Below are 18938 nucleotides of genomic sequence, written 5' to 3'. Positions count from 1 at the left end.
GTTGTTCATCAATGTTCATTTTCACCTCAAATAAGGTTTATCATCTAGAGTTGAGCATCTTGTATATGAAATATTCAAGAAATGGAATGTAGAGATTATTCTGACCTTCCCATCTGAATATTGTTTATTTTCCAAAGGTGTTTTTGCCGCTATGTGTTGTTCTTTCTTTACCAACGAAAATATATCTAAAGAAATGAAAAAAAAAAAAAAAAATCAATTTAGTTGATGAAAACTAATGAAGAAATAAATTTAAATATTTCAAGATTTATTTTTGGTTCAATTCTTCAATAACAAAAGTTCCCGCCAGAGGGCGACAGGTGCACACAGTTTCCGCTGGTTTCCCACTTACTGTCCATCTTCAATGACATAACTTGCAGGACCTATTTTGACTCATTGTTATGAATACTACGGGTATTAAAGAACGCTCGATTGGATGTGAAGAAGTTTCCAGTCAGTAATAGTAATAGCAACTTTCCTCAACCTTAAGCGAATTTGAAGTTTTCGACGGTGTGGTGTAAGACGTTGGTTAAAATGTTTTTTTTATGGCACTGACATTAGGTTTGATTGTAAAACACAATTAAACTAGAAATCGCGGAGAAGTAGATGCTAAATAGAAGATAGTAAAATGAGAAAAAAAGAGGAGCGGAAGTGGGATGCTCCGTGACAGGAAATTGTCACTGGTGTTTTTGTTGCTAGTGGGGACTGTTGTGAAAATGGCGACGCCTCGTCGCTCTTCTCAGCAGCAGCAGCAGCAGCAGCAGCCTGCTCCCCTGATGTCCTCCCCGCCCCGCAGCTCTTCCCTCCCCACCAGCCCTGCAGGCGTCCAGCCTGGATGCCTCGACGATATCCGGCCGCTTCTCCAGGGTGCAACGCTAGAGGCGGCGGCTGGAGGCGAGGGAACCCCGGCCTCTCCCAGTAGCAACAGCAGCTCCAGCAGCAGCAGCAGCGTTAGCTCCTCGTCCACCACCGATGGCAGCGGGGCTAGCGCCGGTTCTACGCCCGAAGCCGTCAGCGAGAACACGGCAAGCCACGGTAGTAGTCCGAACGGGGCTTTTAGAGAGCTGTTTGAAGCTTGTCGAAACGGAGACGTATGCAGGGTGAAGAAACTTGTGGATGTTATGAATGTGAACGCGAAAGATATGGCTGGACGGAAATCCACTCCTCTCCACTTCGCTGCAGGTAAACAAGTGGAACAACAGAAAACATTGGCACCTTTGAGCTGCAACTACGTCAATGCATACCTCCTTAGAAAAGAGTACTAAATTGCTCCATCACTTTCGTGTGTTCAGGTTTTGGGAGAAAAGATGTGGTGGACCACCTGCTGCAGACTGGAGCCAACGTCCACGCGCGGGACGATGGTGGTTTGATTCCTCTTCACAACGCCTGCTCGTTCGGCCACTCAGAGGTGAGTGTCTTTTCCTGAGCGTGTTACGGATGGTGCTGTGTTGTGCATCCGCCCTGAACAACTGTGAATAAACTGCTGCCGTGATTCATTGGTTTTGCAATTATTAAAGTTATTAAAGTTGGTTCGCCTCACAGGGGTGTGATTTGGGTTGCAAAATTCTCATTGCTTAAATGGTTATTCAGGCACCTGCTACACAAATTTCTGAATTCACATCTATATTTTTAAAACATTTATTTATATCTATTTAGATCTTTCAGATTGATTTGTTTGCTACAATCTATGGCTCTGTGTTTTGATTTGTAAACACATATTGTGGGGTCATTTTGTCATGCATGTGTTATGGACAAAACTTGTGGAGGTGCTGATGGCTGGGACTTAGACTTAGACTAGACTTCCCTTTGGGATGACTCCCTCCAGGAAATTTACATTTCCAGCAGCAATAGAGGCAACTTTGAATAGAAATTAAAAATGCATTTTAAAAAATTGCCTCTATTTCTTTATGCTTTATTTGACTTTTATTCATCAGTTTATATACATTGCTGCTGCCAAGTAGTTAATACTCATCTTCATAGGTAACATGCTCTACTGAAAAAAAAGGAAATAATGTAGTCACAACTAGAAGTTCCATTTAAGCAAGTGATTAAAAAAAGGGTGTCTTATGGCATTTATTTTGCATATCTATTGAAAAATAAATCATAAAGGTGTCTTGTTGATTAAACTGTTCTATCTACAAGACCACTAAAAGTACAAAAATGTCCTTCATGTTGTTTCTGATATCAGGTAGTGTCCTTACTGATGTGTCAGGGTGCTGACGCCAATGCCCGAGACAACTGGAACTACACGCCCCTGCATGAAGCTGCTATCAAGGGAAAGATAGACGTCTGTATTGGTAAGAATTCACTGCTACTTTTTTCTAATCTGCCTTTACTGAGAGGTGGGCGTTAAGTAGCTGTTTTTATGAGTTACTGTTTTACTTTCCTTTCAAGTTTTTTAAAAGGGTGTTGATATGCAAAGGAGCCTATATGCAATTCAAAAGCAGCTCATCGAAGAAGCACAGTATTAGTTTGACTTATGTCAGTGGATGTGTTGCCTTGACATGAACACCCATCTAGTCTGAGATGAAAAATGAAACAGAACTGTTAAATTCACTTTGGTTTTCAGATCTGTGTCAGGTGTTGAGCACATCACAACCTCAATGTAAACTTGATGACCGAGCTGCCTTAATAAAGCTGCAAACTTTTCCACTGTTTTTAAATTGCAGCACTTTTATTGATCATGGGAAGTGCAGCACAGCTTTGGGTGGGATGAGTTATAGGACTGGTTAGGCAGAAAGCAAAACTCTGATCATGTTGTACTTGACTGATAAATAAACTGTATTTACCAATCATGCAATCCATCTGAAAATTTTGAAGGTTTCTATCAATGTGTCTGCTGTTCCATCTATAGAAGTCACGAGATATAAGAGCACTTTGTGAGCTTGAGCAACTCTTCAGTTTTTTCCACTTGTGACTGGACAGTGTAAGACGTGGTGAACGAACAATAAATTGAATGTGAGCTTCGGATTTCGGTCTTATAAGGCTGAGTGATGATTTTTTTTTTCAATTCATTCAATTATATGATTCAGGAATTTGAATGATCTTCGATTTTCTCACGGTTGTTCCGCGTTCTTCTTCGCTGCCTCTCCCACCACTGATGAACATGGCTGTAACTAATAGGGCCAGATATCCTCAGTGAATGGAACTACTTTGGTTCCATGCTGTTCAACAGTGATTGAAGTTGTTTCAGCTGTTTCGTCTGGAAAAGATTTCAAAAGATCTTTTTGAGATTTTTCCACTCCACCACTGCATACCTGCTGTCCTGCATGTGTTTATTATATAGGCGACGACGGGTGCTGAATGATAAGGAGTCTTCCACCTTGTATGCAGGAGAGAAGTTTCCATTCCGCCTCTAGAGTAGTTACTTCTTAAACAAGTGGTCACATGACCTGAAGAGCACATGCTGTCACAACCCTTGCCTGCGGTTTCTTTCAAGGCTTTTTCAAAGGAAACAAGTTGTGTAGTGTGAATGACATCATTTATTCAGCTGCGAATTTGTTTGCGGTGAGAAGTGGTAGTATTAACCTTTGACCCTATAGAGTCCACAGATGCATAGATAAAGGCGACATAGCGTTAAACAGCAGCATCGCATCAATTTGTCAAAATACTGTAGCAGACAAAACTATGAACTATGAAGGTTTTGGAATTATCCTGATTGGCCAAGAAAAACAACACTTTAACCTCATCATGAGTTGAATTTGTGGAATTTCCCTACTGTGGGACTAATAAACGCCATCTAATCGAATCTAATTTTCCGGATTATTTTTGTCCTGTTTGGTGATAGGATGCAATAGAAGATGTAGAAGACGATGAGCTGCCATCTCTTACATGTCTAAAATAATAATAATTCTATGGGTTGTTTTTGGAGACAATACACAGAGGCAGCTTATGAGCCTGGATCAAGCTTTTGATCTCTTCTTTAAAAGGCTTGCTTCATTCTGGCCATTAAAACAGACTTAAGTGCAGGTGCATGCTTCTTCAGGCCCCTGTCTGTTGTACGACAAACGCATCATGACTATCAATGGCACCACAGAAGATGTTTTCATCACTTAATAGTGTTGCATCAGTGCTGATGGTTGGCTCAACTGTACTCCTCTGACCACTGTCATATGAAATGTCTTTTGAATTTGAATGCATCACTGATGAGTGTTTGACTTAAAGATAATACTTTAATACTGTACAATACAATATTGCAATATAATACAATATACAGTCATATGACAGACATGCTTTTTTGTGTGATTTTAGCTCCATTGTGTTAATACAGTAGGTCGAAATGAAAGGTGAACTGCAGGATTTTGGGAAACCCCCCAGGACCTCTCTTAAAAAAACAAAAACAAAAAAAAACAGGGGAGCTGCATGTCTAGAAGTGATCTGACAGAGAAACAAGGGATGAGAGGGTGGAGTTTTGACATTTATTGAATTGATAAAGAATTGAGTTTTTAATCATGAGATGTAAATCCCTCTCCAACCGGCAGTGGTCCTTACTCCATCCGTCTCTTATCATGTCTGGCCGCTGAGCACCATCAGTTCTGCGAGCGACGGTCTTCAATTTTATGATGTTTACCATTAAAAAAAACACAGAAATCCACCACCTCCATCTCCTTGATGCGTTTTCCCCCTGTTTCGATGACTCCGCTTCATTTTAATACGTTTTTCATTTTTAATGCGTTTGATTCGCATGAGATTTCATCTTTAAGAAAGACATAATTTTTCTGACTGGATGGTGGCTCTCCTTGAATGATTCCAAAAGCTGAAATGTTGAAAGCAGAGGCAGACAGAAAAGGTTGCGCCGGCAGTTGTGTGTGTACAAGCCTTCTCCCCTGTCATTCTCCCGAGTTCTGTACAAGCAAACCAAAGTTGTTGAGTCTAATAAAGCTTCCCACTCAGAGTGGCTATTTCAACAGTGTTCAAAGCTGGATAACACTTGGCGGATTGTAATTACTCGACTGATGTTTATTCTGGAGCGTACACCGGGGATATGAGAGACTTGCCTCCCTTCTTGTTCAAGCCCTGGCTAATTTTGTGAGTGCCGGTTGTGCTGTCTGCTGTTGTGAATCTCATCACTGTAGCTTGAATGTAGTTGGAGGATGGTGAACTATAGAGCTAAGAGAACAAGCAAGCTGGTTTCATGATTCGTGGTGGCTAGTTTATGGAAACCCACCAAGCATAGACAAAAAAATAATGTATGCTGATGCTTGCAGCGTTCGGCCCCTGCTTAATATACATGCATGCATATTAAAATGCATGTATTGTTTCTTTTATTTATTAGAACTGCACTGTCAAGTACAGTCGAGTGCATTCTGGCATTTTCTGCACTTTCAATTGAGAGTTTTTCCCTGAATAAGAGATGGTGCTTTTAATGAGCTGGGGTCGAGCCATCCACCGTCTTGAGCTTAAAAATGGTGACCCAAAGTGCATTGCAGCAGAATCCTGGAGTTCAGTTAGGGGCTGCCTAAGTGACTTAAATTGAAATCGAGTTGCTGTTTTAAGTTTGTAGAGGTCAGTGAGCGCCAGAGTGACATCCTTTTTTTGTGTGAAAATTCAGACATGGAGGGGAATGTTAAATGGGTTCTCTGTGCGTGCTCAAGAGTAGGCAGCCGGGAAATAAGCATATTCTGTGCCAAGAGTAGGGTTTTAAATCAGGTGAAGGCAAGTGAAGAATCAATCATGTGGCCTTATCTGGTGACGGGTAGATTAGGTTGTCCAAGTGCAGCTGAAGGTGGTGGATGATCCATGTTGATATGGCCAAGGTTTGTGCTGACAGTTATGGCAGATGGTTGTCTTGCCCTGACATATTACTTATGTCATGATAGAAGTGCTATTTGCAGCATGTCAAAAATGACAATGACATTTAGGGACATTAGGTGGGTGGAAGTGAATATTACCCTCTAATTGTGTCATAAATGCTCAGAAGTTCACAAAAAAGTTTATGATTTGAATGCAAGCGACTTTGGTTGGAGACTCTCAGTCATTTTTAACACAAGGCCTTCTTTTCACAAGCCGATGGTAGTTGGTGTAACCTTGCTGCCAGCAACAGTCAGGACTGCCAAGTGCAACAAGCAGTGAAGATTTGCAACTCATTTAAATTTGGACAAAAGCTGCTGCAGCACGGATGCGCCCTGGACGTCTGCATAGCTGCGGAGAGATGTGACTGAAGTCCCCTGAGCACACGAACAAGTGAAATGACTCTAATATTGATGCTTCATTTACAATTTTCAATGGCTTTTCTTCATATTATTCATTTAATACTGACACGTGTAATTATGACCAAGAACCAAGTGCAGTATTAAAAACTTGTTAGATAAAATTTTCTCCCAAACAGAACATTTTTGTTGAGATTTGTTCACTCCGCCTCACACATCCCTGTTAGGGGAATGAGCAGGAGAAGATAAATGAATGAATGAACGCACTAGTTGTGTTGTTGTCAGTGCTTTCAGAGCTGAATTGCCTTTTGCTCTTCGAAATAATAGTTATATGTTCATTATTTTCCCAATGTCCCACTGTCATCGTTTGTTATCAGGAGTTGGGAATACATGTCCCGTAATAACCTAGAGCCTCATTTATAAATGACAAACACCATCTTGTACGCAATGATAGGGATTTGTTTAAAAGACACATTTTAATATAAGTTGCTTTAGAGTGTCGCTGATGTCTGTTCAGAAACATATGATGTCCATCATCACCTTGGCTACCTTGTTGATGGAAGTGTTTTGCTGCTGCAGCACCATTGACTTAGCTGGTGGAACTCGGGGTCTCAATTTTGTAGAATTTTTGTAAAGAAAATAAAAATGACCTCCATCCGGTGCTTGTGGCACGTGTGGTGCCCTGCCTCTCTCGCCTCATCATTCAGGAGGGTTTCTTTGTCGCTGCATTGGTACTTTGAATATTAATTTGAGGTGTTCCCCTGATCTTATATCGCCATGAGGTGAGCAAGGTAAAGCGTGAGGTTGGATGAATTGCGATTTCTAATCAGACACAGGACATTCGTTCAGAAAACTTGTATAAATCATTTTTTAAAAATGTACACCAACTGCTGTTCATTCATACTTCTGCATCGCTGGTGACCCATACTTGAGCCCCACCTCCGGTTCACTGGTTCCTGTGGGTCCTTTTTACATGCTCTTTAAATGACATTAACTTGGCAGTGACAGAGTTCAATAGCAGCCTATTATGAACCATGCGTGATTGAAAGCTGCGATAATAGAGTAGGAGTCCTTGGCTGTTTGGCAGCTAAAAGCTTGGTGTCACCATTCCTTGACATTCAAGTGTTGGAGATTCAGCAGAGGAAGCTGTTGCTGCCGCTGCTCATCAACACTTGTGTTTACTGGGCTCCCTGTTGTTTTGCACTGCTGTGATTGGCCCCTCTGGAGAAGGTGATTGAGCGCTCCGACTTGCAGAAAATAAAGGATGCCAGCTGTCTGTGTGTCAGGAGAAGGATGAATAGTTGGAGCATCTGGTTTAGAAGACAAACACTTCCAGGTCATGTTGTTCGGGCTGTTGTTTACAGCTGTATTTCTGATGACTCATCTGCTCTCACTTTTAATCGTTGATCAAATAGGCAAACAAAGGATTTATGGCTGTGCATCCTCGACCGAGATAACTAAATGATCTAGATGCAGCTCTTTGAAGAGAAACATTGAAGAGATGGCAGTGACAAACAGGCGTCCGTGTCACTAGTCTTGATGAGTTTGAATACGCAACTGAACTGCCTGTGCTTGAAATAGCATTGGTAAAGCAGTGTTGCCACATACTGTCTTGTTGTGCACATGGAAGGTGAGATCGGTCTATAGTAAAGATACTGCAGCAATTGATAGAGGTCAACATAAAAGACATTTTTTTTAATCACTAATTTCAGAAAGTTTTACATTTGATGGTCATGATCAAAAAAACATTCAGTGTAATAAAATTAAGATATTTCATTATCTCAATTAAAAATAGATTCTAAATGTTCATGGCCACTTACTTTTTTGTTCCTAAAGTTCACAGGGTTTGATATATCGGAGCACATCCAATGGGAATTTTGGACCATTCGTCCAAAAGCACATTGGTGAGGCCACACGCTGATGTTGAATGCTAATTCATCCCAAATGTATTCTATGGAGTAGAAGTCATGACTCCTGTCACTGGAACTCCACTTTTGAAGGACAACCCCACACCATTATGCCCCGTCCACAAACCTTTACGTATAGCATAATGCAGTCAGACAGGTGCTGGTCTCCTGGCGACTGCCAAATCTAAATTGGCAAATGAAGGAGCGCGATTAGTCGATCCACAGAACGCGACTATCACGCTTAAGTTGTGTAAGGTGATGTGTAACCTGAATCTTCCAATTTTTCTGACACCGTCCCATAAAAGCGAAGCATCAAAAAATGCAATTCATGAAAACATTGAACATTGAAAACATGGCTTTTGCAAGGACGGAGATACACTGAATAATTGTGGTTGCAGTTTGTTGGATGTGTCGACCAAAAGTAAAATAGAACTGCAACATTACAAATTTTCCCAATCGACCGTCAAGGCTCCTCCAGCGCTACAGTCAAGTGAGCCACCATTCAAATATGAGGGCTCAGTTGTTTACAAATTAAAACTGAAGACATGTTGCACTTCAGTTCAATATTTGTTTTGACTTTCAATGTTGAAATAGAGTATTACAGTGTGGCTAAAAAAACAAACCATTTCACCATTTAAATGAACATTCAACCTGGTTGCAGTTTTATTGTGGAGGTTTAACTTGCTGTTAATTCAGTCTCAGGGTTGCACTTTTTTGGCACTTTTTATTTCTCAATTTGTAGTATCACTTATTGACCTTTTTGGTATCCAGAATTAATTTATACTTGATTCCCTTCGAAGAAACAGTAGGAATCCAGGAAACTTCACACGCACTAGTCTAGTATCCAGGTTAATACTTCGCAGTTGCAGGTTGGAATATTTGGCGGAAAAGCTTCTGAATCGATTTCAATTCACTGAATCATAGCGAATCGCGTCATTGAATATTGGCGTTGAATATCGATGTTGAACATCGGCATTGAACCGTATCGGCTACCTCAAACCATGATGCAAATTGTGTCATTGTTAAAATGAATTTTAGTTGGATGTCCTAGTGCCAGATTAGAGTTCTAGCTAGGATTTTGGAGCAGCTCCAGGTCTTCACAAAATCTGGAATAAGATGCTTCGAATCATACAGCAGCTGTCTGATTGCTAGTGAGTTTTGATAGGAGAATTTGTCAGTGCGGTTACTCAGCACATGGAGGTTGATGGAGTGTGTGTGATGTCATTGGCTTCAATGCTGCAGGTCTCTCAAGAGAACATTAGACTGGGGGTTCCTCCACTTGTTTTGCTTCGCACATGTGACAAGTGGCCTGAAAAGCGTATTGACAGAAAATTAGTTCTTGCCTTGACACTGTCACATTTTTATTTCTGTCTGTTTTTATTTCTGTTCCTGTCGGGCTCAAGTCATCATTCTATTTTCCATTAAACGTTGACTAAAAGAGTAGTTTCACTTAAGCCAGCTCTTGAAGCTCTCGCGTGGTGAATAATGTCCATGTCATTGTAAAAATAAGTACTCTGTCAGCAGATTATTAGTTTTCTTTAATAACGTTTTACTGTGACATAGCACTGCAGTTTTGTTGCACCCCATTGCTCTCTGCTGTACTGAAAAGATCTGCATAATATGCAGATTCCCTCAGTTTAATTTCAACGTGTTCTTCCACTGAGAGATTGAAAGATGCGGTATTTTCGCTCGTTGGTTCAACTGTTCTTTGACCAGTCTTACTAATTCTGGAGCTGTCTTTTCGCTACCGTTTCTCTTTTCTTACTGTGGTTTGTTGTTAAGCATTCCACTTTGCTTTGTTTTAGGCTGCAGAATAGGTTAAGAGATGGGGGCAGAATGCAGAAAGCACCTTGAGGTTGTGGTGTTTACAACGTAAGCCCCTTTCACTCAGCGGTTTCTGTGATATTCCCATGTTAGTACATCCTGCCTGAACTGTGGTCTGGGTATATAAGTTTGGACTCCTCCAAACCACCCTCTTCATAGTGTAGTCTTCATACATATGCACATACAGGGGTTGGACAAAATAATGGAAACACCTTAAAGCTTTTTTTTTTAACTTTAAGGTGTTTCCATTATTTTGTCCAGCCCCTGGAAAAAGTCATTATTCATTTCATTTTAAATTTATAATGGACAAATATAAAAAGAATGTAATATAATCCATATGGAAGATGTTAAAAGAAACCATTTCAATTTAATTCTGTTAGTCCAAGACAAGAGTTGGAATTTTACATTACTGTGCCAGAGCAGGATAAGGTAGGTAAAAACACAATTTCACCCAATTAACCAGAGATTAATTAAATGTCATGCTCATTACTAACTTCCAAGAATGTTCCGAAATATTTTCAGTTTTCCTTGAAATTGAAAATTTCCCCTTCTGAAGTAAGAGCAGATTTTAATCCGGAGTCATATGCATATAAAATCGAGCACAGCCATTCAATTAACGTTTTTGTTATTAATACTGACCATTGTTCTTGTGACATGGTGCTGGAATACAATAAACAAACATACTTGCTTAGCTTCCTACTTTACATTTGTCTGTATTTACATTATGTGATTTTTTTTTTTTTAATTGAATGATGGAAGTGACTCCTTCTCTCTATCTTGTCCCACATCACCACTGGTATCAGAATAGTTTGACATAGTTTCTCTGTTTTTCATCTGTATCTCAGCGGGCGTGTGTGTGGGATTTCTGCAGCACAAATAAGGTTCTTTCAGAGTGTGTGGGTGTCTACTAGTGTTTGGCTAAAGCAGGTTGGTGCACGAACAGATGGACAAAATGACACACGGATGGTCTTCTCTGTTCTGCTGTGGGAGTTTAAAGTATTCACAACTCAAAAGGGCACCCGCCTCGGGAAATACTAAATCAAAACAGTGGGAAGCGAAACAGACAAGCAAGGAATGGGAGTATTGACTTCACTGCCATCAAAAGGTCTTATTTACATTTTATTAAAACCATTTTTCAGCCCACTTTACCTCTTCACACGGATTTCTGATCTGTGTTTTGATTTGAAAGTGGCTATAGAAGTGGTTAATCCATCTGCTGAAAACATTCTCTAATTTCAAGGACGTTCACTTCCTGTATATTGTTTTCCACTTTATCGAATCACAGTGTGAAAGTGCACGTTGCCTAGAGAGTTTAGGGCTTCCCAACTGTGGCTCTCAATGTTTCTGCTTTTGAAAACAAAAATCTTGTTGTCCACGATCAAAGCTAAGATGTAATCGCATTTTGGAGTCTAAAGGTCATGAATGAGAAGATACTTTGACTTTCAATGTAAGATAATTCTTTGCCACACTCCTGTTAGAACAGTTATTTGCATCTGCTGGCAAATTTTAATGAATCACCCCTGTGAGTACAGAAGATTGATCCATGACAATAAAGCCTAGTTATCCGTGATCAGCCTGATGGATCGGCCGACTACATTGACAAATCGACACATTGAGAGTCGTACCAACAAATGACGTTAATTCATTGACACAGTAAGTCTGCCAACATTACATAACTGGTTTTAGAAACACATAAGAGCTCAGGAATGCACTTGGTGATTCGTCCAACCCTTAAGGTTCTTCATCATTTGAATTGATGTGTGAATGTGTTGTGCATAGTTGACGTCTAACTAACCCGTATTCACTGGGGTCACAGACGGTGATTGTGTGGTTGACGGGTACGATAATGATATGTGAAGGCACTGAAGTGGGTGTACAGATTTGCTTCTATGCTAAACATGATATTCTATGGCAAAAATAAACAAAATAAAAGTACAATTCCTCTGCAAAAATAATTTTCAGTAGTAGTGTAACTGTGCCATTTCATATCTACCGTTGAATGACTGTTAAAGGGAACCTCTTTGGTGGAGGTAAATGTAAATTTACTTAGTGAGCCTTCTCTTGCTCACATGTGCAAAGCAGCTCTCGGTGAAGTACTATTGCAAAAGGCTTTGTTACTGTGACAAGATTTTGTTGTTGTCTTCTTAATGAAAGTTTCAGATGTCAACCACACTCTAGTTAGAAGAGTTATCTCTGTATTTCAGTGGAGTCGCCCTGATTATGTTACATTAAACTAGAATGCCTTCAATGGACAAAATGTTCTTTTTTTTCTCGTGTAGAAATAGTCTTAGCTCAATTGCCTTGTTTTTACATGACCGTTACATTATTTTATTATCTAATGGTGGCTTTCATTAATCTTTGCTGTTTTGCCAGCCCAACTGTTTAGCTTGCGCTCCCTCACCTCTTTTTACCTCTCACATCCTTTGTGAGTATCCCTGCGTTCTCTCCTCCCCTCCCCTCTTCTCTCTTTATCCTGCTTTCCGCTGCATCGCTCAGTCAGTCCGAGAGGCGCGAGTCTCTCCACTTGCCTGCTTAGTTGCTGCTGCCACGTCAATGAGCTCCAGTCTTGTTGCTCTCCACTCGTTTTCGTTCTGTCTCTCGTCTTTCTTCGAGTGCCACGACTTGCTCATGGAAGTGTGATGGGTTTTGCACTTCATCACATCGCTGCTTTGAACGCTCTGTTCTTTCCGTGGCGCTGTGGAGACGGGGAGCGCTCGCTGCTCTTGTTGTGGCATGTCTGTTTACATCAGCAGCATGGCTCGCAGGACAGCAGCAGTCAGGGGCAACGCTAGCAACAGAGGAGGAGCAGCTGGAGGAGAAGAAGAAGAAGAAGGAGGGAGAAATGAAAGTGGACTTCCAGAAAGGTTACCAGGAGCCATCAGCGGAGGAGGGTTAACTCAGGAGACATCAGGGGGTCCAGAAAGATCAGTGTTAGGATGTAGATTACGAGCTCCGTCAGTGGCAGCAGCAGGAATTGGAGGACTTGGAGAAAGTGTGTGCCGTGGAGTTTGCATGTCAGTCCAGGAGCTGAGCTACTGTCTGTGTCTGCCCTGTTGTTGTACAGTGTTGCTGCAGCACGGCGCCGACCCAAACATCCGAAACACTGATGGCAAGTCCGCGCTGGATCTGGCTGAACCATCCGCCAAGGCTGTACTCACAGGTTAGTTCATTATGAAACACCACACACACTCACACAGTGTGTTCAAGGCTGCCCATTATTAGCCTTTATTTATCATCACTATGGCATTTGATAAATAACATTGAACGTCTTCAAGGTTGTAAGCTCATGATCATCAGCCCATTTCTTGCTTCCATTCATCGGCTTGGCCAATGTTGCTCAGGTATTTTAATCGACAAACTGGAGTTTGTTTGTTTAAAATGTATTTTCTTTCAACTTCACATCATGTTTTACTCACTTCAAATGATATTTCATGGTAAGCAATGTTTTTCCAGTTGAGCCAATTTGGGGTATAATGGGGCTGAGGGTGATGTCTGATTCATCGAGTGTAGATATTGGTATCTTGGTTAATGAGTGTGCACTCAAAATAAACATGCATACTAAATACAGTTTTGTGTTGCAGAAATTCAAAGGTACAAATGCTTTAGGCACACAAGCTGATAATTTCCTGTAGTTGTGAAAACTTCCGTGCAGCAACAGATGATCCTGTGCTGCTTCTTTCCCTTTCATTTCAGAAGCAGTTAATAGTATAAACCAAATAAGATGGAGACTACTGTACTGATACTGTACTCCTTATCTCAATTCAAGGCCATTTTCAACCATTTTTGAATCAGTTTTTACTGCACCACTTATGTGTTTACACTCTGTTACATCATCAAATCCCCTGTTCAGCTTTGGTGGCAAATGAGATCACGTGAGCGATTCGCAGCGATGAGCTGTGTCAAGTCAAACATGCTATTTCCCACCACTATTGTTCGTGTGACGATACAAACCATGTGTTGTTGAGCATGACTTGTTTTACTGTGGAAATTCTCTGGACTATCTTGATTTGTTTTTGTGACACCACCTCTTAAAAACATGATACAAGCACGAGCTTTATCTAGATCATCTTTCACGTTGATAGCAACTGACAATTTAATTTAAAAAAATTAATTTTAATTGATGTGCGTGGCTTGTCTGGTATTGTGCTTCATTTTTCACTTTCAAAATGGTGTTTGCATAATGTCTTGTGAGAATTTTTGGAGGGTGCAACCCTAAATCATTCTCATCACTCCTTATTTGAAAGATTAGACTGAAACGTTTTTTCCTCGAAATGTTCAGTATGCTTTTTTTTGTCATTACAAGAAAAGGCTCGGGTTGGATGGAGACTGGTTCACTTAGTAGTGATTTGCATATGGTTGTGTTCCGAAGGTTCCGTCGGTCAGTTTTACAGGCGTAAAGATTTGGCCTATTGATTACCATTGGGCTAATGGCCACATATAGCCATGTGACCAGCCACACATTTTGACTTAACAGACACAACGTACAAACATGCGGCCTTGGTGACCAAGTGTATTATTCATGTTCATTCAACATGGCTGCATGACATTGAGCGGATGAGAGCGCAGTGCTTTCAACCCTTTGGTGCGATGTTGAATCTGGCTAAATAGGGTTTGCTTTTAACACATTTTCATCCAATACAAATTTTCAATCACGGAAGGTGTTTCAGTCATTTATTTGTATGCTGTGTTTTTATGAAGACTTGAAAGCAGTGTGCGCTGCCTCAGAGCACATCAGAGTCTGTTTTCTTTGTATTGCAAGGACAGTGTTTCCCCCAGGTTTTTGTTTTTGTGGGGACCTTGTGATCAGTTGATGTCAGCTATCGTGATCGTTGTATCTAGCAATTTGCATAAAAATTGAGAAATGGAAAATGTGTGAAATGAAAAAATGTCTATGAAGTGTATAGATCTCTTAAATATATAACTGAAAAATAATCTATATTCAAAATATATGTCTAGAATCTTTACGTACTAGTAAACTGACACTGTTATTTCATGATTTTGAAGTGACGTTACACAGTTGAAGACAATGGACATCAAAGAACTTTATATACTGCCACGGTTTAACCTCCTTGTTTATACTGTATGAAACTGATTGATGGACCTCATGAATCCGTCCATTGTGAGACCTACCTTCTGTCCTTTGAGGCCACCGTAGTGCTACATGTCTGCGTTGATGAGGAATATGAACGAACAATACGTTTCTTTCACGGGATACACTGTCAATTCTTTCTCAATTTCTTCACTTGACCAGCATGTAGTGTCTGTAACTGGTAGGCCAGGGTCTGTCTCTCTCGTCTGTCTCTCTCCTGTGCATGCACATTTCCATGGTAAATATGTGTCACAACTCCATCCCTAATTTGCTCAATGTATACGCACATTTAGAAAAATCACAAACGACTTTCACAGAAAGAAAATGAAATATATGGATTTATTTCATTTTCTTTCTGTGAAAGTCGTTCGGGATTATTCAATCGTCTCTTAAACATTTGCCACTTCAGAACTGCGGGCCCGGTGTAAGGCGCCTGCCCGTGTCTCCGTGCCCGCGCATGAGTATGAATGCGCACAGAGAGAGGAGACAGAAATGACACGTTGACTTGTAAATGGGAAAGAAATGTGATGTTTAAGCTGATATAACAAAAGAACAGGCTAAAGAGGAAAGGCAACTTTCTTCCACATTGCGCAGTGTTTGAAATGAAATTGAGGCGGTCCGTCCCCCGGAGGGGCAGGCCATGGGTCTGGAGCATCATTGGTGGAAACGCTGAAGGATGATAGATAGATGTGGAGTATCTAAAGCGCAGCATCGCACTTGATTGATTTTTGAAGCTGAAATAAATAATGTTTAGTTGTAAATGAGTGGCTTGCCGGAGGTCTCCACTGCTGTCTCTGACTAGTTAGCAATATTTTTTATGAAGTCTCCCTATGAATGACTGGCGGACTTTTTTTGAACGATAAAGTGCAATTTGAAGAGCTTAACAGGCTGGTTTTAGGTCAGCATGTACCTGCATTAAGTGCAAAGCAATGTTTTCTCTCTCCACCGTTGAAGCAGAGACCTGTCTCTGACCCCTCACGTCAAGGGGAGTGGCAAGTTGTGTCCAATACAAGCAAATCAATGCACAGAGAGAAAATATTGCATGTCTGACCATGATGAGAAATGTATTATAGCGCTTCACTGGGATCTAATATAATTTAGAAAGCACGTTATGGCACCTTGAAACAGTAAACTCTGGGTTTAATTAATAATTCAGATTGATTTATTGTGCTCATTGTGACATGTCATGTCAGTAGAGTGCAGCTTTAGTTATGGTGATTATTTAGTTGAGTACTTCCCTTGTTGCTTTGATGTGTGAAGATGTCAGAGTAGAGCATGATGATTTAGAAAGGAGCAACACCTGAGTGTCTGCACACAGGTTAACAAGAATTTTGAAAATGCGGTACGTTGCATTTCAACATATACAGCTGATATAACTTGACTTTTGTCAATATTAGAACTCTCAACCCGTGCTCGCATATGTGATATGCGAGCCTGCACTACTGAATATGCTCAACTGCAACTGCTGTATGATCATGGGAAGCAAAGAGGCTTAGTTTTCATTGACCAAAATTCCATGGTTTGATTCTTGTGTTTAGTCGTTTCCAAACTCTGACAACTTTTGAAAACGCAGTGGGAACTAAAGACTCTACTGGAGATTCGGCATGCGCTGAATTGAATTTTTTTGACTGATGCAAATACACTTTTAAATGCTTGGCCGAATACAGAATAGAGATCATATTTACATAAGTTTGTCAAATAAATGTTATGTTCAGATGATTGAATATTTTTGATGTTTCAGTCTTAACATTTCAAAAAAATCATAAATTAGTGACTTGGATCAGTGAGAGGAAGTTAAATGGTCACCAACATGAAGTTTATCAGGAAAAATTTGGAAGGAGGAAATAAAGTGTTTTCATTCTATCTATATGAAATAATTCAAGAAAATTTTGATCCCATATACAACCATAACTGACATTGTGATGCCTCACTGGGTGAACACCCTGGGTTTTGCTGTCTGTTTCAGGACCTGCTTGAGGTGGACTATCCGGTGAAAAGTTCTTTAGTGTTCTAATTCAACAGAACACTAAAGAGCAATGTGAGTGACCACCCTAAAACTACTCTGCGACTCAAAGATCAGGCGTAGTTACTACAAAGACACCACCCACTTCTGTCCAAGGCAATGAATAGTTCTATCACGGTGCTAGGCAGACGTAGTATAACTAGTATCAATTTTATTGCAGCAATTATGGCCAGTTAGTGGTATGTTCTCATTGGTGCACTGGCAGCATGTTCACATCCCTCACAATTCTCCTGATGAAACTCATGTGGATTATTAGCCCTCAGACATGCCAAAATGACAGGGATAAGCTGCAGACAATGAATGAATATTATCATTATTGAGGCTGCTTTGACGCCCACGCTCAAATTGGTTTGACAGATCAGAAGTGCAAACCTCCATCTTGTTAACATCATGTTTTTAACGTGGTCCGCAAAGATACAGCGCTTCACAAGGTGCCACCCTGACGTGATCGCAGTGTCAGAAGTACCTGATGAAATTGATTTTATTGCATCCCTGATGGCTTTTATGCTTGCCGGCACATACAGGTTATGTCAGAAGCTTGAAGCAATATTTGTGTAAGACTTTTAAACATTCTGCCCTCTCCCAAGATTCACAGCATTTATGCATCTGTCTGCATCCATGTCGCCTCCATAAGGCATCTATCTGCAGGAGCTTCCCTTTTTGTGCTATATATTCTGCTTGTCTGATTTAGAGGTTCTGCTCCATCCTTCATCTCTGCCGCAGGCCGGCACAGCTTTCAGCTTCCGTCTGTCGTGGTAGAAGCTTATATTGACCCATAAATTAGCTCTGTGGCTCTGTCACATCCATGCTTTGAGAAATGATGGACTCTCTTCCCAGTTAGGAGACAGCAACGGCAGAGGGAATTAACAAAAATAAATCTGGACACGGTTCCCTACCAGATGAATGGACAATAAACCTTGAATTTAAATTGTTTTTATGCAGCTGATTTACAAACTGCAATTGTGTTGTCTTTTTTTTCTGTCAACCACATTCTTTACTGTAAAAAAATCGGCATAGTACTTATAATTCAGTTAAAACCCGTGCAGGTTTCATCAATGATTCAGGTGCGTAGCTGTAGAATATGTGGAGATCTTGCCATAAAAAGAATATAATATGGAGTCAGCTAAGTTCTTAATATCCAAATCAATTTTCATCCAGTCAATTGATATGCAGTTTCCCCATTACCTTCACTCGAAACCCAAAGTCATCCACATTCTTTAATCTACTTGAAAAATGTTCTCCTAATGATGTACTGTAGAACTAAAAAGAACTTCTGCAGAAGAGCTTTCACCCTTTCATCTCAGTGGTCATTGATCTCTGCTCGTCAGGAAACATGGATTTCACTCTCATCCAACTGGTTCTTTCTGCCCAGAAACAACTGCATCTCTCTGACATACGTCTCCATGTTGGCTCTCATATTGCACGTCTGTTTCAGGAAGCTGTTAGGTGCAAAATCCTACCAGGCATTCATATGAAAGCAATGTCGAATCGTACATGAAAGATTGAACTCATGACTCACATAAGGCTCTCTGTCTTATCTCCGGTGTTAATATGCCTGTTTGTAAATAGGATTACGCTTTTGATGTTATTATTGCTGCTTCGTCACTTTGACAAATGTGCTCCATCAAAGGCCAAAAGAAACACTTAGCGTGCTTTGTTAGGAAGCCCCAGAGCTTCATCAATATTTATATCCTGGTACTTGTTGTAGACACTGGCTCAGTCACTGTAGCATGATTTAACTATTATTTGACAATGACGTATTGTTGTAGAGGGTGTGGTATTTAACAGAGAAGTGAAGCACCCGATCGTTCATTTTTAGAGAAATAAAAAGTGGTCAGTAAGTGATGTTTAATTTTAGCGTTGTTCCCAAAATACATTCCCTCTGTATTGTGTCTCTTTGCGCTGCACGACATGTATGATTTTGTCTGTGAAACAAGAAGGCAATCTCA

The 18938-nt window shown here is 40.5% G+C and overlaps 1 protein-coding gene across 1 annotated transcript in view; it reads left to right on the top strand.

The window, feature by feature from the left end:
* Positions 1-694: 694 nt before the first annotated feature.
* Positions 695-18938, top strand: part of LOC128755881 (poly [ADP-ribose] polymerase tankyrase-1) — a 65596-nt gene continuing 47352 nt past the window's right edge. The window contains exons 1-4 of the mRNA XM_053859974.1: positions 695-1179; positions 1290-1405; positions 2186-2294; positions 12942-13037. Coding sequence (XP_053715949.1) covers positions 714-1179; positions 1290-1405; positions 2186-2294; positions 12942-13037 — 787 coding nt within the window. The 5' untranslated portion in view covers positions 695-713. The remainder of the gene's footprint in view (positions 1180-1289; positions 1406-2185; positions 2295-12941; positions 13038-18938) is intronic.

The sequence above is a fragment of the Synchiropus splendidus genome, chromosome 1 (assembly GCF_027744825.2).
Source record: "Synchiropus splendidus isolate RoL2022-P1 chromosome 1, RoL_Sspl_1.0, whole genome shotgun sequence".
NCBI classification, from domain to species: domain Eukaryota; kingdom Metazoa; phylum Chordata; class Actinopteri; order Syngnathiformes; family Callionymidae; genus Synchiropus; species Synchiropus splendidus.
Note: the sequence above shows the minus strand (reverse complement) of the source record. Positions and strands in the feature narration are given on the sequence as shown.